At 42.1% G+C, this 22,173-nt stretch overlaps 1 protein-coding gene across 1 annotated transcript; it reads right to left on the bottom strand.

Annotated features, from left to right (window-relative positions):
• Nucleotides 1–21: 21 nt before the first annotated feature.
• TLR5 (toll like receptor 5) lies at nucleotides 22–16,302 on the bottom strand. Its single transcript, XM_027901478.1, is given in 5 exon segments — nucleotides 22–130; nucleotides 11,412–11,547; nucleotides 12,157–12,878; nucleotides 12,880–13,230; nucleotides 16,285–16,302. Coding segments are annotated over 4 exon segments (1,311 nt in total). The 5' UTR covers nucleotides 13,224–13,230; nucleotides 16,285–16,302.
• Nucleotides 16,303–22,173: the final 5,871 nt, after the last annotated feature.

The following is a 22,173-nucleotide window of genomic DNA, read 5'->3' as shown; positions in this document are numbered from 1 at the left end:
CTTTTTGTGAAGATTCTGGCTTCAGATACACATTCCAGGAGAACAGACTGATATTTTGTAATGCCAGATTTCAGTGGCAAAGGCACCAACACATTGTGGTAGCTCATCAGGAATTGTTAATGCATATGTCCTGGAACTAAAGATGAGGGGCTGGCCTAAGGTTCGTAGGTTCAGGCAGGATGTGCCGCTTTGTCGCTGCTTTGTCATGGCAATGAAATACAGTCAACAGGATATGGGGAGATCTCCAACCTGGGTGCAAGGGCTACCAAAGGGTCACTGAAAGAAAAGATACTTACTTCTATATGTGAAGTACAAGCTGTATCCCTCCAGAGTGTCTCCTGCTAAGCTTTTTCCTTTGAAGGGGTAAAACTGAGGTCAGAGAGCAGTAAGTTATTAAGGTAAAAAGTCTGGATTCTCAGGTCATCTGAGAAGTGGTAAATCTACAGAGGCTTTGCTGAGAAGAGCTGCTGTTGTGCTTCTGGAAGATGTAGGTCTATTCAGTGGATTTCATCACCCATTGCTCTGCCTCTTGAATTTGAAGTCTGAGCCAGTTCCTGGAACAAATGGCCTGCTCCCATGGGAGAACAGATATATGAGAAATACCACCTTTCTCTGAAAACCAAGAAAGCAGAATGGCCCAGCCATAGTGGTTACCTGCAGCTACCTGCTTTGGAAAATATTTTTCTGCAGATATTCCTCATAGGTCCCTAAGTTATAGTGCCAGGCTTTTTTCCTAAGGGCTTGCAAATACTGAGAACATGCAAGCCTGAGACGAGACACGGATCCTTCCTAAACCTTGGACCATGCAAGGAGCCATAGAGAGTAACTTGAATGGCAGAATGATTGTTTACTAATAACAGTGTCCCTGGAGCTGCTCCCTGAATTCAGTCAATGGTGTCTGAGCAGGTGTCCCAGGTTGCCTGTTGGATGAGAAGGATAAAGCTAGTAGAGTCTCCACTGCCACCTCCTCACCACAGGGTCAGCAGGATGGACTGAAAAGGGGCATCTCTGGTGCCTTCGGGAGCTGCCAGCAAATATGTTGGAACTCTGTAGAAAACTGCATCATTCTTATCCCACAGACTTGCTAAGACTGGGCAGCCCTTTTATATTCTGACCATTTTAGGACCGTAACACATACGCTGGCTTAGTGGAGTTGTGCAGAGGAAGGCCAGGCTTTGTAACTGTGTGCTTTATAGTACTGTAACCCAAGATGGTTTAGTTCTGTCCCTTCAGCTAACACCAAATGATGTTATAACCCATGCTCAGATAGGCTAACCTTTTCTGTATGCACTGTCCCTCCCTCCTCCCAGGGCACGGTGTAGGTAGGGAACAGCAAATGTTCCCCAGCCCGTGCATTGTGGTTTGCCCCCTGCAGCCTGACCTGTCTCTCTCTTCAGGATCAGGCTCTTGGCTGACTGGGTCAGCCTTCCCCAAATTATTTACTACAGCTACTCTCAAGCGTTTTACAGGCCTTCCTCTTTATTGCTTAGCTTGCAGGTAGCTTATCCCTCTCTCACGAGGTGTATGGTGCGCGTTCTGGCTGCACACATGTCCTCATGTGGAAACAGTCACGGTGCCAAATCCTCTAAATATTGTAAAATTCCAAGACCCAGTCCAGGTCTCCTAAAATAGCACGACTGAGCAAACTTCCTGGGGCTTTTTAAACAGCCTTCTGATGTGTGTGCTGGGGTATGAATGGACCTGCGGATTTCTGAAGTGTCTAGGGGGTAAATGTGTTGTGTACCCAAATGAGAATATTATGAATGAGTCTCTTCAGAGAAGAACACTGATGAAAAGGACACTGTTAGCAAAAACACCCACAGTTTTTGAGTAAATACTCAAAAGGAAGAACACCCAGGGGGAGTGGGTTCCCACTTTCTGGTGAACTACATTATTTTCTTTTCAGAAGTCATGCTAAATAAAAAAGATTTTCCAGTTTTAACAAAAAACCTGAAATAACATCTCTTCTTAGTGTAGGCTCTTCTGGGTGTGAAGACAAGTGCCAGTGTGACTTCCAAGGCCTTAGGACAAGCCCATATATTTCTCTTCTATGAGGAGTTAAGTAAGTTGAAAAAAACTAAGCTCTTATCTGTCTTCTATATTTTCATTGCTTCATCACCACATCGTTTAATTGTCCCTCAGTTTTAATATCCTTACAATTACAGCAGCCTTAGGATACAGGGCTTTTTCTGTCCTCTCATGAAAAAGATTAAGAAGTGAGGCCTGAAGAGGGTAATTTGCACAGGCTTCTTTAAAAGTTTCAGGTTACTGACCTCTCCTATCATTCTTTGTCTTTCATTTAGTCACTGCACCTACAGTATGAATACACACTGAGCTGGCATGGACAGTGCCCTCTGTAGTAGTGCGGCTTCTCTATCTTCACAATGAAAACCTCTGTTAACTTCAGATAAAACTTTCCTGTAGCTGTTTTGCTTCTCTGGGTTTTTCAGATCTTTCACACCAGACTACAAATCTTTTTAGCCTGTCTTTTCTTTCATTAAGTGGTTTTTTCCATCTTCATACAGAACCTGGGGCAGGAGAATTGAACAAAAATGGAAAAAATAGGGCAGAAAACTGCATGGGCTTTTTTAAAGCCTCTCTCTAGTTTAGGAACAAAAAAGAAGAAATTCCTTCATTATTTAAACTAACCAAGCTCTGTCGGTCCCAGCCTGAGTCTGTTCTCCATCAACTCACATTCCAGATTTTTCCTGATAAAGAATTGTAAAGACAGAACTGAGTGAAATACCACCAGCTTTGTACTAACCGACAGCCTACATTTTTCCTCTTGCTGGATGTGGTCCTGAAGAGTATCAAGGGATTATTGTAAAGGTGATGTGTATTCTGGATTTCTCTTTGTTCCACATCAGCCTGGATTTTCCCTCATGCCATGAGGTCTGTCAGGGGCAGCACTACAGCTGAAGACTCAGCTGGCATCTTCTTAAAAGGTCTTGCCTCTGGCATGAAAAATGCAGCCTACACTTTGGGGGAAAGGCTGTGATTAATCCCTGGGTTTTCTCTGAAGTCTGGGTAGTGAGTATGGTGGACATAACTGAGCTAAATGGTTTGTAGATCTTTCCTAACTTGTATTTAATCACACAGATATTCCTGCCATGCAGTGTCCTAAGTGTCAGCTGCTCTCAGCCCTCTCTCACAGCACAAAATGGTCCTTGCCTGGGTCCAGGGATGTTTGACAGGGTGGAACTTGGGGAGGTTACAAAAAGAAGTTGCAAAGCAAAGTTTGAAATTAAAGAAGCTGACACTGAAAATTGCAAGATATTTGCGGCAGGCAGTTGGAATGTGTTCACACTTTGCAGCTTGAAGGCAATTCTCCTTAGGAAAAGAGTGAGAAATTCAAGGCCTTCTTTTCAGGAGTGTCGGATGCTTATGTGAGGAGAGCTGCTAACACTCTTATACAAAGTAAGTGACTCACCCTGGCATTTCTCACCATCCCAAAGGGAAGACTGGGTACATGGGACTGGTTTTTCCTTTTGGTTGACTTAAAGGGAGTAAATTCCAGCACATCAGATCTTTGGAAAAATGAGGCTATAGTTGTGATTTGTTTCTTTGTTTCTCGTACTCTCTAAATCACAGGTAATTGTATCACCTTTTTTTTTTTCCTTTATTCACATTCAATTCTTAGGCCTCACTGTTTTGAAGCAACATATCCAAGTGGCTCATTCCAAGACTTTTTCCTGATCATAAGTGAAATTTTATTAACTCAGAGTTGTCAAAAGAGAGTTTGTGTTTTTAGAATTGCTTTGCCTTCTCCCTATTTTCTCTACTCCATTGCTCCCCTTCCCACAGCTCCATCTTCTTGAGGACTATGTCCTCATGGGGCCATATATCTTCCACTATTTTTCCTGTTGTTCTTAATTTGCAAGCCCTCATCAGAAATACCAGACCACGTGGGTGCCTGAAGAGTTGTCAGCCACTCCTAGTGAAAAGCCCAGTGAATTCTTGCTCCTATACTGAATAGGCTCAGATCATCCCAAAATCACTGGCACTCAAGTTGGCAACTCTCAATGACTCTTCAGCTACCTTCTCCTCCCTGTGAGACTTGTTCTGCCCCACATGGGCAAACCAGTGGCACATAAAGTGGAGGCCTTACTCTGCTACTTAGTTCTGCAGATAAATAGAAAACTTTCGTTTCCAAGGTAATACAAATGTGTGTTACAAAACTTCTACAAAATTGAGTAGAGACCTTATAGCTTACCCTTTGTCAGACATGAGCTCTCCTCCCTGTACTGACCGTGACCAAAGGTATGTAACTTGATTCTTTCTGCCTCAATTCCTCTGTCTTTAATGAGAGGATAATAAAATGCACTTTTCTTTATAAAGCACTCCTAGGTTCACTGTTACAAGGCACCACATGTACCAGATATCTGTTTTGATACTATACCTAATCACAATGCTGAAATTGCGCCAATAAGTCAATTTTTAGAAATGGCGTCGAAAGACTTCATGACTTGAAGTGCTAAGTTTTGGGTGGCAACATGAAATGATCACACTGCCTTGTATGTGTAATCCTGGTGTGTGTAATCCTGACTCACCCCCTCCCCCCAAATCTGCCATATCAAACTCATTGTTTTGTAGGAGGATTCTCTGTTTGCTGCACTCTTCTCCATCACTGCCCTCCATGCCAGTCTGATCATGCTGTTCTTTCACTGTGGAATCTTACACACAGCTGAGCAAGCCAATGCAATGACTGCTTAGAAATCCAGTGTTACAAAAGACTGATGAACTGGTAAAAATACTCTGAACAGCAGCGTGGCATTTGGGACCCACTAAATAGAGAGTGAAGCCTTCTTTGATACTTACTGATGTTTACATGCCATATAATTATTATTATCATTGAAAATCCTGACTTCCTTTCTTTGAACATAATGTCTAAACAGGAAAAAGGAAACCTTCCTGTTTGGAGAATTGTTAGTTTCAGTAGAAATATATTTTTTCTCTCTTGCTTGAAGTTCTCAAAGATTTTATTTTTAATACAAATGAAAAAGAATAGGCTATCTGAAAGGAAGGAAAACTGCATGTCTGAAACAAACAGAGTGTGCTATGAATAGATAGTCTTTGCACTATGAAATAATTTATGTCATACCTACATACTGACTTTTGCATATTGGGAAGGGAAATGCAGACTTATTTTTGGCACCCACTATACGGTATATACACAGTACAAAACCCAAAGCTAAGGTTAGAAAGGGAAGAGAAACCTTCTGTCAATCTGCACTAACAGCAAGAAGCAATCACATGGGAGTTGGCCTGGCCCAACAAATAGTTCCTAGATGTGATGCAAGACTGACTAATAAGGCTGAATTTAAGACTCCTGGTACCTGCTTGGCATACAGCATTTTCTGTCGCTCAAGTCCGTGCTCACAGTGGCCTTTTGGGCAAATCTCAGCTTCTAAACTTTACTTTGCTTTTGTTTGGTTAAAGAAAATAATGATGGAGCAGCACCTGCAGCACTGTTTCAGGTATATGGAATCTTTGATGGCTGCCAGGAGCAGCATAGTGAGAGTGAAGGCCGGGATGCTCAGCGCATCTTTGCGAGTGACAAATTAGAAAACAAGTAACTAAAAGCTGTTTAGGAAAAAGTGCTCATACCCAAAAGCAGAAAGAGCTGTTTGGCATTCCAAAGGTGTGATACCTTCTCAGAGTCTGACAAGCAACCTAATGAAATCATCACCAGAAGAGGCCTTGTGAGGTCTACTGATGTCACTTTGTCTGTATGGGAAGTGTTCATATTGCCACTTCTTCTTCCCATTATTTCATTGCAGTCAAGGCTGTAGTTTTGCTGTTCCTACTTAATAGAAACAGCTAAAACATCTTGCATGAATGGAAGAGGATATATGTGATGTAAGACCACTGCCCAGAGAGGTCTGGGAAGCTGGAAAGGCCAGCCTGTCTTTTCTTCATCACCTTCCTAAAGTTCTTTATTCAAGGCCTGATTAATTCAGATGTTCCCCACAGCTATGCAGAAGTCCTGAAATACTTGGATGATTTCAAAAAGTCTTTTCTATTCATGGACTACATGAACCTTCTTATGATCCTGTAGAAAGTGAAAAATGTCTTACAGAGTCAAATACCAGACATGTCTAATTGTTTCCTAATCTTTGGGGTTTTTTTTACACCAGTCTTCTGATTTTGGAAGCCTTATTTTACAGAACTGCCTACTTGCTGTTGGTAGTACTGTATAAGTGCAAAGGAACCCTGCAAATATTTGCCTGTGCTAGTCCTATTTTCAGGTGAATCTGCTTACTACATCAGGGCATTGTGCTGGCTCATGTTTGTGGAGTCAGACCCTAAAGATGTATATTGTTCCTTGTCTGTCTTCATGTTGCCACTTCCTATGGAACCCAAGTCCCCTTTCTGTGGCAGGATACTTAAGCACATGTACCCTTCCTAACTTTGCTGCTTTGCCAGAGATTCACATGTGAAGCTTCTGCTCCATTTGCAGCATCTCCACCACTCTTTCCTGACACTCAGTTGTGTATTGCTCTTTGTAAGTGTTTTGCCAGGTATGAGCCTTGCTGTGTGATTTAACTGGGCTCCTCCTATTTGCAGCTCCAGCAAGAAGAGAACACGTCAAAGCCATTGTAAAATAATCAGTACCACATGAAATTGAGAAGTGGGATCCCATGATCTGAAATGCAGATAGCACTGAGAAGGAGAGCTGTCCTGCTGAAAAAGACCCAGAAGTCAGCAAAGGAGCTGAGTTAATGATGTGACACAAGAAAGTTAAAGGCAGAGTGATTCTGAGCAATGTAGGAGTGTCCCACTCGAGGCTGAAGTCTGCAGTCTCATCTGTCTTGATGTTCTCCACACAGGTAGTGTGTCTATTGGGTTGGGAGCAATGCTGGATACTAACTGTTAGTAGTTAGATCTATGATCTTGTTAATTAACAAGGTGATGTATCTGCCTGCACGTGGAACAGTCTCTCTGAGGAGGGATTAGGGATTGGGATTAGCAAAAATAATTGCACTTTGCTGAGATTAGTATGCCTGTCAGAGTGGAGAGGATGCCAGGTTTCACTATATGTAAAATAAGAATAATATAAAATATGAAATAATATGTAGGCATATAACTGGTGGCTTCTGTTACTCTCCATAGAGATATGCTTGTAGAATCTGGGTCCTGGTCCCAGGTACCTTGATTTTGAGGAGGAGCCCTTGCAATCCTTGGGCTCGGACAGGCTGAATAGCTGTTCCTGTTGAACAACACTGCCTGCTTGACCAGTTAATATTTATAATATATATTGCAATGGTGGCAGGAGGCTTTTACCATTGAATAGCTGAGCTGATACCATGGGGCACTGAGTCACTGTCCTTTGGATATTCCCTGTGCTGCTACTGCGAATAAATTCACCGCCTTCCATCTTAATAGCTTTGCTTTAGAGCCAGTGCCACACTTCACACCCTATTCTGGACACCCTCCAACAAGTTTATGTTTTTCACTGAGGAAGGTGAGTAAAACTGATGAGAGTATCCTTAACTAAGGAGCCATAAAATTCTAATAGAACAGTAATGTTCCCAGCGAGCCTCAAGGAAATCCAATCAATAGTTATGAGGTTGAGGCTCAATTTAAGGCTCAATTTATGGCCTTAATTCATAAAACATAGTCATTCTCCATTTTTGTACAGGATGCTTTTGTGGTTCCTGCTGAGCAGAGGAGTATAAAGTCTGCACAAGCTCTTTCTTGACAATTCCCCAGGCTTTGTCATTTAAGATAGGTGACTCTACAGAGGTGATGTTCAGGCTTCTGGCATCTATTTGAAGGTGATTTTTCATCATATAGGACAGACTGCACCAACTGTATTTATTCTGAGCATCTCAGGCTTGGAATAGTTTCACAGCAAGTAAAAAAGAAAGATATTTTGGATCTCTTTAAAAATTTTACACTGCAGTTATTCATATGCCTGTAGACCACTCCACAATCAGGAATGGTTCAACAGCATGTTCTCCAAAAAGTCTTTTACTGCTTTTTTGTTGACCCCTTGCAACAGAATTTGCAAGACACAGATGGAGGCTGGGCTGCTTCTATATTTCTAAGCTGCCTCTGTGGTTGAAAGAAGTTTTACCAGCTGCTTCTGACACAGGTGTGATCTCTTTAATTTTCCAAAATGTTAGCAAGCACAGAGGCAGACAATGAAATTTCATGCAAAAGTTTTATTAAAACCTTTATGTAAAATGACAGACCTTTCCAAAGCCTGAAGTAAATGCAACCTTTATGTACCTGCCTCCCACCAGTGGCATAAGCATGAGGAAGACAGAAGCATTTCAAATTAAATGGAAGAGCCATAAAGACATCTCCTGTATGTACTCGTCATTCCTGCACACGTAGGTTAGCAGAAGTAAGTTTTAACTTCCTGAAGTGATAGGAGTGCCTTGTAAGTGTACAGTGAGGTCCAAGCTGGAGAGGGCTCTTAATCAACACTTCGCGAAAAAATGTGTTGTGACAATCATTCAAATATAATTTCTAAGGGTGCTTTTAAAATGCCCAACTCTTACACCACGTACAGATGCACAAACAACCTGGACCTGCAGACGATCTTCATCGTACAGAGGCATTCCTGAAACGCCCGTGGTGGCTTTTCTGACCGCCCGGAGAGGCTCTGGGAGGCCGGGGCTGCTGGTGATTCCCAGGTCCTCACTCTGCAGCACCATTTTCCCCCAGTGCCAGCAGCTGCAGTGGCGGGGAGACAGAAGGGATTCTTGAAAACCGGGCTGTTACCTGAGCCAACAGCGACACCCAGGGATTCCCCTGCACAGTCCATCCCTCCTTCGATCTGCAACCCCGTGTCCCGTGCTGCCTGAGAAATATTCCAAGGTTTAGACATTTTTATCTTCCTGAATGAATACACTGATTGAGAGGGAAGAAATGCTGTACTAACTGTAGTAATTTTATCAATAGAAATCCTGTCTACTGGTGTGCTGAGAGTAAATTAGATCAGCCACAGGCGCATCTACGTTCAAATGACTGCATTCATGTGAATTGGATTGTACTTTCTTGTCTCTATCAAAACAGTTTGGCTGGTATTATTTGTTTGCAGCTAAGGTCAAGACAGACAACTTATAAAACCTTCCATCCCTGCTTCCTCACTACAGCAAAAAGCCTCACTGAGGCCCTGCTGAAAGTATTTTGGTAGTCTTTTGTTGAATAAATGCACAGAGATGAACAGTACACTCAAGGAGTATGTCACAATCAAAATAATAGGTGCATGTTCTGTATCAGTGAACACCGAGTCAGACTTCTGTTAAAATGCCCCTGAACAACATATTGAAGACACATCTGAGCAAACAGTGGTAAAATAATTAGAGAAGTAAGAAACTACCAGACATTAATGACTCAAAACATTTCAGTAGAAGCGGAAAAACACCTTAGAATTGATCAGGACACAGGATATGCTGAGAACCAACCCAAGTGACACAGTCCAATTACAAAGTGCAAGTGTACTTCCCAATCCCAGAATGCCAAAGCTGCCTGTCAGTCACTGGGACGGTGTACAGCCTGCACAGCTACTGAGGTAGTCTCCTGTTTGCTTTTCAAGCCTAGGCTTGCTTCAGATCCAAAGGGAATGCCTGTTCCTCTCTGCAGGGCAGAAGGCAGCCCAACTGAAAAAGCACCAGCAGCAAATGAGGTAGACCAGTGACTGTAGTTTTACAACAGAAGTTGTGAAGGGGAAGGGCAGGAATGAAGTCCAAAGTTTGTTATGTTCCCATTGAGAAGCTGAGGGTAATTGAGGAGGAAACAAACAAATGAAGTCTATGTTATGAAAATTTAAAGCACAAAGGTGCAAAACAATGATTTTACTTTGAAATGGAGCATAAAGTTAAAAGTTCAGAAAGCACAGAAATAATTTGTTCATGAACTGATGGTCAGGCAGTGCCTGAAAGCATATTTGGTCACTCCATGGGCTCTTTTCATAAAAACAACCATGAGCATCCTTCTCTAACTGAAACCCACCTGTAGTACTCTGAAAATCAGAACTGAATTCTCTGAAGATGAACATCCAAAATGTGGAGTGTCTGTGATTCATTTAATTCTTCTGAAAACTGTAGTCCGTAAAATAATTGTACTTTGATCTATTTTCTTGTTGCTTTCAAGCTGTCTCTATGTTTTGTAGGATTTATACTGAATCAGTTTTCTGCCTGTCTTTTCAAGGAAAGATGATTCAAACTTCTTTTTACTCCTGCCATGGCACAGCTGGAAATGGGATATTTGCCAGGAATGTCAATGTCAGATATTTGCCATACTGCCAGTGTGAGACAGTTGCTACAGTCTGCAGCTCAATACCACTGGCTTTCCTTTGCACCTTTTTTTCCTTCAGAATTTGGGAAGAAAGGTTATTTAGAAACCAGTCTACATCTTGGTAATCTTCAGGCCACCGCAAATACTGACTCCTTTGTAAGAAGTTTCGAATTGGTTTGTGTTTCATCAGTTGATATTGAGAAAGTGACCCAACCACTACCATTATGAGGACATCTTTCAGATCAGAGAAGTACCTGCTCTGGGCAAAATTGAAGGCTTCCACACACCACCCATCTTTGAGAAACTGCCTGGTCACAATACAAATTGTTTTCCTGCTGTTCCAAATGGCATCACGAATATTATTGATATGCTCTTCCCCAGGCAAGAAGTCTCTTTCCTCAAAACACAAGGTAAATCTGTTTTTATCCAAATACTGTGAATCCAGGTGCTTTAGCAAAGCATTCTGGACCCATTCAAAGTCATTTTTGCTGTAGCACAGATAGGCATCATATCTGTATTCACTTTTATCAGTTACTTGTGGACGGCTGGCTATTATTTTTTTGGTGATAGTTTTATACCAGATAAAACAAATCCCCCAACAGCGAGTAAAAATGACAGCTGACACCAGAAACATGAGAAGGGTGACAGAGAGGAAGATGAATAGTGAGAACCTGAGTGCCTCCTGGAGTTCATCACAACCGTCATATTCCAGATGTGACAGTGGTACCCCTGCAAATTCAGGTGGGTAGGCACAGTACTTGTCAGATTCTGAGCCAGCTAGGGTTACATTGGTTTCATTTAGCCACACTAGTAGGCTCTTTAAAGAGCAATCACAGACATACTTATTATGTGTTATATCCAGAATACTCAAAGTCATAAAGACTTCTGGGTCAGGGGAAAGCAGATGGTTTCCGGATAAGTTGAGGTTTCTTAGGGTCTCTGGAAAAAGCCCAGGAGAAAGATGAGACAACAGGTTGGAAGCCAGATTAAGGGTTTTTAGAGATGTTAGACCTCTAAAAATGTCCTGTGGAAGAGCACTGAGGTAGTTCTTATTCAGATGGAGATCCTTGAGTTTGGACAGTTCCCCAAACATATCCAAACATAAATCTCTCTCACACACAAGCTGTAATATATTTTCACCCAGATCCATATAGATTAACTGATGTGGAAAGGAAGGGAGCTTTTTAATGGCATTGCCTCGGAGATCAATTATTTTCAGACGTACTAAGTTACGGAATGATTTTTTACCAATCATCCCAATATCATTCTGCTGTAAATCAATATATGCTACACTATGTAGTGCGGAGGACGCGAAAAGAGCAGAATTCCATCGTTGGAAAGAGACTTATGACAAATATTAAAAGGACTTTGAAAGGAAGATGTTTATTCATTGTTGGGAACATGGACTTTACTTATCTAAATATTTATGAACGGTTTTTAATAATATTTAACATATTTAATGTTTATTATAGGAGTTATATTTATATATTGTATTGTTATATTATGAGATTTTATTCCCCTCACGAAACCCTGTAATCCTATTGGTTAAAATCCCTCAGCTAGGATTGGATGGTCAGAGCTGCAGCATGGGTGGGCCTAGCTGAGGTGATTCTTTATGTTATTGGCTGTTACTATCGGCGCGTTCTCTGTACATTTTCCTATTGGTTGTACCCCCTGCCAATCCCTAAACTCCTCCCATGTTCTAGCCCCTTCTCCCACCGACCCTATATAAACCCCCGTTCGTCCCTCACCCGGCGATGCCATTTTGGCTCAGCAGCTGGCAACAGCCCGTTGTGCCGCAGCCCTTTTTACCCTGAGTTTTCGGCTGAGCACTTAATAAATATCCCAGCTGAGCACCCTAACAGCAGTGGCGTCCGTTTCCTATTCCCCCCGGGCTGCGGCAATGTAGACCCTCAAAAGCATAATTGTACAACTCACCTAAAAGATTATTTGAGAGATTGAGAGTTTTTAGGTTGCCCAAGCCAAAAAATGCTTGCCTTTGGATATGATTTATCTTGTTTTTGAAAAGGTTCAGCACTTCCAGATTACTGAGGCTTTGAAAGACTAAAGAATTGAGAGAGAAAATGTAACCCCTTGAAATATCAAGGGAAATGAGATCACTTCTTCCTAGTCCTGCAAAAGTATAATTAGCTGGATTTTTTGAGTTTGGAAAGCCAAATCCCGAACCCATTGTATGACTCCTAAATATTGAAGAACTGATTTGAGTCCCTTTAATGGCTGTACAGAAATATTGGACTCTCTCTGTGCTCCAGCCATTTTCACTAAGGTCTAGTGAGTTAAATGTAATATTTGTGAAAGGATTTGGGCATTTGGTCCAGTCCACACTTTCTGCCTTATACAAATAATTAGAACTGAGGCTGAACAAAAAAAAGTGTTTTCCTCGGAAGCTTGTAAGATTGCTCTGGCACAGTTTGGATATCTTGTTGAATCTCAGGTTCACAGTTTTCAAGGCTGTCAGATTATAAAATAATGGATGAGGCTGAAGTTTGGTGATTTCGTTCCCTGAAAGATCCAATTCTTCTAACGATCTCAAATCTTGAAAGTAACGTTCCTCAAGGATGGAATTCCCAAGGTAGTTCTGAAACAGGCGTAGTACAGTCAGACTTGGCATCAAGATCCAGTCGAAGAATCCTATTGTATCCCAAATCTAAGATACGCAGGTTTGGCAGGTTCCTGAAAACTCCTTTCCCTATGGTGACAGGATAGACCAGCTGCGTTCCGAATTCCAGCAAAAACAGGTGCTCCAGCAGCGGAAACGAAGTGTCAGTCACTCGTGTGATATAGTTGTAAGTTAGGAAAAGCTTCACCGTATCCTTCGGCACAACTGGAATATCTGTGAGGTTGCAGAAAAAATATATGGAGACTTGGGGTTCTGAGTAGCAGCTCCTGGATGCACACACCCCACTAGCTAGCGAGAGTCCGAACACAAGCACTAGCTGATGGCATAACATCGTGAACCTGGGTGAAACAAAGTGAAAACAGGGAGCGTTAATTCTGCAGTTGGCTGTCTGTGCAGTGACTTGTAGAGCCCTTTTTTAGAAGAAGGGAGGACTAATGTCGCACTAGAAGTTATAAGTGGTTTGGGATCTACCCTTTCTCTGAAGTCTAATACGTGCTATCTGATAGGCTGTCTCGTCAGAACATGGGCCCCAAAAAGATGAGAGCAACTCCTCTGACCTAAAAAGTAACTCTTCTTTATGTACCTTAAGGGTTGCACCATGACCCCACTAGGTAGGTGCTGAAATCTTGGCCTAGCTGTGGCCATGGAACTGGTAATGCTGGTGTATTAGCTAAATTCCTTAATCAGTTATCCAAACAGGTTTAAACAGTTTGGAATACCCAAGTAGAGTGCAATCATCCAGTCATCTCAACAGAGCAGGCCAACGCTGCTCTTTCCCTGAGCCCTTGTGAGGGCTATTACCTATTTGGAATTTAGATTGCTGTCACACAGAAGCACCTAACAGCCTCGAATTTTTAAGAGGAGGACCTCTTTTGGGGCTCCTGGAGCCTCAGACTACACTGACAATGTGAAATTGTTCTTGAAATGGTTGTGAGATAGTTTTGGAGGTATAGACAGGAAAAAGGCTCACATAGAAGGAACAGAAAAGACACAATAGCCTGAAACTGTGCTGCAAGATTTCATACTTTATGAAAAACTGTATTTCCTGAACTGTAAGTTCCTAAGTTATACAAAAAGGTGGCTAACTTAATTTATGCAGCTTGCTGATGAATTGGTTTATTAATATATTGCCCCTCTGTGTTTTCTTTGCATTATGCCATCTGTCTGCCTGTCTCCCTTTAAATCCAAGACAAAAACCTCTTCAAAGCAAGGAAGGTCTTCTTTATTGAGCGCGGTAAAGAACAGAGCAAATTATTAGCCCTGAAGTGGTTGCTTGTGCACTGTAGTTTGTTTTTTTTAAAAAACTTCTAACTAAGATTGCAACCATCTGCTTCTGCTTTTAGACAAGCATTTATTGAAATGAAATGACAACCCAGTGGAAGAATTTTTGTGTCCTCCAGCACAATCTGCTTAAAAATTGTAAAGTGTAAACCCTTGGGGAACCAAGCCCTCAATGGCCATCTAACATCTGCAAAGTAAATCTACTTCAGAGAGGAAAAAAGCGGGGCTTTGAACAATTATTGTTCTGATTTGAGCACACTGCTTCTTTAAAGCACAAGTACAAACCTCTATGCAGAATACTGTACTATTTAACTCAAATCATCTTACTGCTGTCATGCAAAGGGATTTCTGGGAAATGAAAAAGTCTGTCAGTAGAAACCACTATGACATTCCCATTGCAAATACCAAAGCAAAGAGCAAGCCAATTTTTAGAGACTTTCCGCTACGTAGGAAATACAAGGATATGACAGCACAGTCCAATCTCACTCTACCAAACATCTCAAAGTCATCTGATTATATTAAACCCCTAACTTGTAACAGCTGTGACTACTAGAGTGAGTCTGCAAATTTTCACCCAAGGTGCTCAAACACCAAGTGAGAAACACAAATACCTCGCAACTTAAAATACTAATCTTTACATTTTTAGGACATTCTCGTGTGCTGAGGACAAGATCTGATTCTTGAAGTAAAAGAGACTATGAATATAGGATGAGAGTGTTGAATTCTGAAGTCCTGGCATTCAAATTTCATTCACATTTTGTCTCACTAAGGAATTTAGGATGTGCTGCAAAGAAAAGCAAATGTGCTGCAAAGAAAAAGAAATTGCAGGTAGTGAGCATCAAAATTCTGTTTTATTGAGCATAGTAAAGAACAGAGCAAATTAATAGCCCTAAGGTGGATGTTTTTGTACTGTACTTAAAAAAAACACTTAAGAGACTTTAACTTCTTCTCTGGGGAATAATTCCAAGTACTAGAAATTATTATATTTACTAACCTCTTTTTTGACCTAGCATACACTTTTAAAGGGGGCATTATAAACAGTAAACTATGTAATGTTTGTTGTTGTGACTACAGAATGTTGTAGGCTATTAAAAAAGACTCAGATAAACATATAGCAGGTAATGAGATCTTGTTTCCTTTTTTGCAATTTTCTTTCCTAGAACCATGAAAAGAAAGCACCAAGTTTCCCTTCTAGCATTTGACAACTATGACATTGGTTCTTGTTGACATTGTAATATAAGATGTTTAGCACAAATAGTTTTAGATTACAGTTATCTTTCAGACTTTTACATTTTCATTCCTTGTATTTGCCTGGATGCTATGGCTAGTTTTTAAAGTTTGGGCAAAATCACTGCATCATCAAAAGCAGTGGCAGACAGAACTTTGGAAGTCAATATTTGATGGACACGTGTACAGCTAGAAAAACTTCAAAATGCTTAGAATAGGAGAATTAGGAAATGTTGTTTTTAAATTTTAAAATGTAGTTTTATTTTCTTTATTAGAATATAAGAAAATGGTGTAAGATTTTTAGCCACCTTTCCCTTTATACTTATTTGCTTTTTCTTGTAAGTTAAACAAATACCTAACAATCTTTCAACAGTTGTTAGATTCCACCTCTGCTCTGGCTTACTGACAAGGAAGATTTCACTTGTAAACTCTTTGCTCCCTTAATTTTTTCCACGTAAGTTATTACCGTCTCTCCCAGATCTTGTCCCTCCATGAGCAGGATGGCCATGCTGGCAGTAAGTAATGCCTCTTACTGCTCTCATGAGGACAGCAAAGTTTTGTATTTTAACAGAATCCCATCATGTAGCATTTTATACAACCCTTCAATGCTGTACGTTAGCCTTTAAAACCTTTCGGGAAGAATATTCTTCCCACAAAATGAGGATCCTCCCATTCAGTTACATGTCTGTGCATGGACATGGAGATAAAAGGATGTCTAAATGCTTCATTCACAGAATCTTAGAATCTTTAAGGTTGGAAAAGACTACAAAGGTCACCGAGTCCAACCTATGACCGAACACCACCACACCAATTAAAACAGAGCACTAAGTGCAACGTCCAGTCACTTCTTGAACACTTCCAGGGATGGTGACTCCACTACCTACCTGGGCTGCCTGTTCCAATGTTTAAACACCCTTTCAGTGAAAAAGTTTTTCCTGATGTCCAACCTGAACCTCCCTGGCAGAGCTTGAGACCATATCCTCTTGTCCTGTCAATTATTGAAAATTTTCGTTATTGAAAACTGGAGCAATGAAGTTCAGAACCAGGGCCCAGCATGTGAGATTTTGTTTTCTTTTACTGCATTGATGTCAGAAGCAGTAAGCAGTGAAGGGGAAAAGTAGGAGTGGGTTGAAAAATGCAGCAAATGTTTTCGGGATGGGAAGTCCTAGGCAGGTTATGTTTCTGAGCAATGGTAAGAACTTTTACAATGCAGGGTGAATATTCTACCTAGATCTAAAGGCATCAAGTGAGTGCATACAGAATGCACATACTCTAGCTCTGGTCTCCACCTCCTGTGCATCTGGATCGGGGAAGGCAGATGCAGATGCTTTGAGTCATCTGGAACTTTCACTATTGTACTTCTTTGCAAAACTTTTGTTAACTTGGTTTTAAATCACCTAGAAACTTTCACTAGCACAGCAAAAATTGTGAGAACTGGCAGTACCTGAGAGTGGATGTTGTAGCAGTGCCTGTTTATCTCATCACAGGTGTGTATGCCTTAGGACACCCAGACAGACTGTCAGTAAGCAAGGCTTGAAGTAAAGCTGAAAAGGAGGACTATGACTGTCTCTTTTTGTTACTCATTCCAGAGTAATAACTCTCCCATGGAGAGTTAGAAAGAACTTGCTATTCCCCTTTCCACAACCCCAACAAAAGTGCACTGGATCCCACCTAAATAAAGAATGGGTTACATACCCTGCTTCTGTCCTTGCTGAGGCCTGAGGCTTGCTTTATAAAAGAGTGACCTGAAAGGAAAATTTCAGTCTCAGAAGTGGTTTTGAGCAGCAGCAGCCTCCTATGCTTCCTTCACATAACCCTAGGTCAAACATAAACCAGCACACACCAGTGGGAGGGAACAGGTATGAACTGTGTGTGCTTATGAAAATGAGCAGCAGGCCTCTGTTCTCAGTTGTCAGCCATAGGTTTTGGGGAAAAAAAGGAGCAGAAGTGAGTTTAAAAATATTTTTAATAACCTATTGCAGTGACCATGATATCCTTCTAAGGAGATTCTTTGTAGATGACAGCTCAGTCAGCCGGAGGACTTGTGTGCCCATCACATGCACAGACTACTTGAAATAATTCCAAAAGGATGAGGTCCTGTGACCAAGGGTACCAGTCATTTTGGTGTTTAGGATGTGGTCAGTGGACAAAAAGGTAAAGACAGATGTAAAGCTGGTAAAAGTTTCATATCTGCATCAAAAAGGAGAAAAAATAGTACATTTTTTGCTAATGCTAATTTTCATGAAAACATCCATGTCGTTTTCTGTAGGTCAGAAGAGTAGGGTATATGTATAATAATGGTAGCAGCAACTTTTGATAAGTGTATGAGAATCTCATCTTTAATTGCCACAAGCCTACTTTGGGATTAAGGATAGACATTAATCCTACTGCCAAGTTGGAAGGTTTTTCTTCCCTTTAACTTCATAGCTAAGGGTCTTTCAGTTTGGACAGCAAGATGCAAGAGCTCTCTTGGAGCCTGCATGAGTGCTGCTGTTACCCTGATGCCTTTCTGTGAAACACCACTACTTGTCACAGGCAGCACAAAAGTTCCCCAGAGAAAAGGGAAAGATAGGATTCAACAACTGCAGGGTATATTTCTTGCCTGTTAAACCAATGCATAGAAGATAGTCCTCTTTTCTTCCTCTGTACCCCAAAACATTAGACAACAAAGAGGTAAACACTGTCTTCATTGTCCCTTATTATTTTTAAAGTGATATGTTAGTGTTTAAAATTACAGATTTAACTTTTGATATGCACACTGCTTTCATCATCACTTTACAGCTTCTCTTGTGACTATTTTGAAAGTGTATTTCAGCCAACTTCTTTATGTATATGTCCAGAGTTCAGCTAACTGAACAGAGACTGTTTTATGTTTATTTAATCTGAACTATTCTTCCTAGTTAGTTACCCCCAGATCTTTCTGCCAGAAGCTGGCCAAGTGCAGCAGTCAGAAACAGTATCAATAAAGAAATCAGCTGCAGGTACAAAACACGTAGGCATGAAAAAGCTACTGGGAAAGGGAAACAAAGATCAGGGGGAGTTTGGAACCTGTGGTGAGTTGACCCTGGCTGGATGCCAGGTGATCACCAAAGCTGTTCTATCACTCCCCTCCTCAGCTGGACAGCGGGAGGGAAGATCCGATGAAAGATCCAAAGGTAAGGCCAGGGAGAGATCACTCACTGATTACTGTCATGTAATCAGGGAGAGATCACTCACTGATTACTGTCATGGGCAAAACAGCCTTGACTTGGGGAAATTAGTTTAATTTATTACCAGTCAAATCAGAGTATGGTAATGAGAAATAACTTTTTTTTTTTGCCTTTTGTTCTACCAAATCGTAAAACACCTTCCCTCCCCTTTCCTTCTTCCTGGGCTTAACTTTACTCCCAAACTCTCTACTTCTTCCTCTGTCCAATGACACAGGAGGACAGGGCAGGGGGGTTGTGGTCAGTTCAGACATGCTGTCTCTGCCAGTCCTTCCTCCTCAAGAAGAGGTCTCCTCACGCTCTTCCCCTGCTCCATTGTGGGGTCCCTCCCACATCAGACAATTCTACACAAACTTCTCCAATTTGAGTCCTTTCCACAGACTGCAGTTTTTCACAGATTGCCCCAGCATGGGCCCCTTCCACACGGTGCAGTCCTTCAGGAACAGGCTGCTCCACTGTGAGTTCCCCATGGGGTCACAAGTCCTACAAGTAAATTTGTTCTAGCATTGGCTAATCTTTCCTTAGGTCTACAGGTCCCACCAGGGGTGTGCTCCAGTAAAGGTTTCCCACAGGGGCACAGTGCCCTTGGGACACTGATCTGCTGCAGAGTTGGTCCTCAAGGAACTGTAGGTGAGTATCTGCTCCACCATGGCCCTCCATGGGCTGCAGGGGCACAGCTGCCTCACCATGGTCTTCACCACAGGCTGCAGGGGAATCTGCTCCAGCAGCTGGAGCACTTCCTCCCCCTCCTTCTTCACTGATTTTGGTGTCTGCAGAGTTCTTCCCCATTTCTTAAACCTGTTATCCCAGAGGCTCTACCACTGTTGCTGATGGCCTTGGCCTTGGTCAGCAGTGAATCCATTTCATAGCCAGGCTGGCACTGGCTCTACAGAACATTGGAGAAGCTTCTGGCAGCTTCTTCCCAAACCTACACAAACTCAATACAGAACCTTCGGGTAAGATGAGGGCATTTTTGCTTAGTTTCAGGTTAAGCCTGACTCAATATCGATAATCTCAGCTAGAAGGACTTTCAGATTTTAAAAGACTCTTGATTCAGGTCAGAAGTTCTAGAACAAGAACCGCAACAAAGTCAAAGAAACCCTTTCTTTCTTTTCTTCTCCTTTCCCTTTCAAGCCCAGTGTGCTTTTACTCCATCTTCATTTCCCCAGTGTCTTTCTCTTTTCACTCTCCTTTGACTTAGACATAGACCAATTGCCCCAGGATATAAATGAGGCTGAATTCCTACACTAGTATGACCTACTGCATCTGCCTGCTTTCCACTGTGCCTCAGCCTGGATTTAAAGGTAAGACTTAGTTATCTTTCTGGGGAATTTTGTTGTGCTAGCTGTCCAGTCAGAAAAGTAACCCCAAGCAAAGCATCATAATGAAGATTAGAAAGCATGCACAAACCTAACACAGCCCATGCATGATTATCTGCCCTATCCCTGGCTAGTGCAGCTCTGATCTTGTTTGCACTGCGCTTGACCCTTCTGTGGAAACACCCTGTTGGAAATCAGATGGCACCTGAAGAATCACCTATTGAGACATCATTCCAGGAATGGAAAGCCAGATGCATTGAGGAGACAAGCCCAGAGAGTGTTCAGATGATGGAAACCACCATTTGAGACTTTTTACACCACAGTGTTATGTTTGTGAGGCAAATCTACACACAGATTTGTCCTCCATGTTTTGTTCCTTCTTCATGGACTTTCCTGCCCTCAGGCAGCAACATTTATCCCATGGGTTGAGTTACCATGAGGTACCAACCAATTACCCTGTTTGGTGGGCTTTTGTCTTTACCACTCCCTTGTTACCACCCAGTTCATCCTTCTTATGTATATTTATTCCCTTTTACCCAATGTATGTGTGAGGATTTGCATGCTCCTCCTAATCTCCTCCCCTGTTCCAGAACCACCCCTTCCAAACCCTATAAAAGCCCTCCATTTTCTTAATAAAATAGTTCAGCTTGTTGCTCTTTAGACGCAGCTTTGCTGCTCCTGGGTTCAAACTTCAAGCTGCCTTTAGAACCGCCTCTTGCCTCTCTTTTGAGCTGCATGAGTGAGCGAGTGTGTGAACTCTGGCTAGCTGGCTGCTTTATTTTCCACCTCACTGAAGAGTAACAAACCCCGAGCTGGACCGCTCCCCTCCCGACACACACAACTGCGACAACACCCAATCAGAATGAAGCAGACTTGAATAACAACAACAAACCAACCAAAAAAGCAAACCAAACCAAAACTAAAAAAGGAGAGTAAGAAGCAATGCAAACAATGGGAACCGGTCTAAGTTGTTTATATGTTACAGGGCTGAGACTTCTTCTAAAGTATCTAGAAGAACTGGTCAGTTCAGACATGCTATCTTTGCCAGTCCTACCTCCTCAAGGAGAGGTCTCCTCATGCTCTTCCCCTTCTCCAGTGTGGGGTCCCTCCCACATCAGACAGTTCTACACAAACTTCTCCAATTTGAGTCCTTTCCACAGGCTGCAGGTTTTTACAATGACTTTCAGTTTTTCTGAGAATGGCTCAAAGCCATTGAGGCTGTGACTGTGGGAACTGGCAGCTCAAAGTGGAAGTTAATTGCAAAAGAAAACTGAGGTGTTGACTGTAATACTCCAGTTGGGCAAAACAAGAGGAATACTGATTCGATGCAATACTATGCCAGAGGCATGTACTGACAAAGGGAGTTAGAGGACAGTAACATCCATTGCTAATTCTGTACTCAACACCGGGCTCTAAAGCTGAAATATGGTTTTGGATTTTCGCTAAACTAGTGCTTCGGATTAAGCAACGATAATTAAGCAAGAAATATTCTATTCCAAAAATAATTCAAGAAGTTTATCTTCCAACCCCTGCTCAGCAAAAAATCACAGAATCACAGAATTGTTAGAGTTTGAAGGGACTTCTGGAGATCATCTTGTTCAACTCATCTAGTCCAACCCCCCTGCCAATGCAGGGTCACCTAGAGTAGGTTACACAGGAATGTGTCCAGGTTGGTTTTGAATGTCTCCAGACTCCACGACCTCTCTGGGCAGCCTGCTCCAGTACTCTGCCACACTCAATGTAAAGAAGCTCTTTCTCATGCAGAAGTTTCAGTTTATGGCCATTGCTCCTCTTTCTGTTGCTGGGCACCACTGAAAAGAGTCTTGCACCATCCTCTTGGCACTCGCCTTTGAGATACTTGTATGCAATAACGAGTTCCCCTCTCAGTCTTCTCTGAAGGAAGACTGAACAGGCCCAGCTCCTGTGGTTTCTCCTCATAAGAGATGCTCCAGACCCCTTATCATGTTTGTTGTCCTCTGCTGGACCCTCTCCAGTAGCTCCTTGTCTTTCTTGTACTGAGGAGCCCAGAGCTGGACACAGCACTCCAGATGTGGCCTCATTAGGGCCAATTGGAGGGGCAGAATCACCTCTCACAGCCTGCTCTTCCTGATGCATCCCAGGATACCACCAGTCCTCTCGACAGCAAGGGCTCACTGCTGGCTCACGGTCAACTTGTCATCCACCAATATTCCCAGGTCCTTCTCAGCAGAGCTGTTCCCTAGTAGGTCAGCACCCAACCTGTACTAGT

This window comes from Empidonax traillii, unplaced genomic scaffold, assembly GCF_003031625.1.
Source record: "Empidonax traillii isolate 1590-97213 ecotype Southwest subspecies unplaced genomic scaffold, ASM303162v1 scaffold787:size292032, whole genome shotgun sequence".
In the NCBI taxonomy this organism is placed as follows: Eukaryota; Metazoa; Chordata; class Aves; order Passeriformes; family Tyrannidae; genus Empidonax; species Empidonax traillii.
This window is presented reverse-complemented; position numbering and strand designations above follow the sequence as displayed.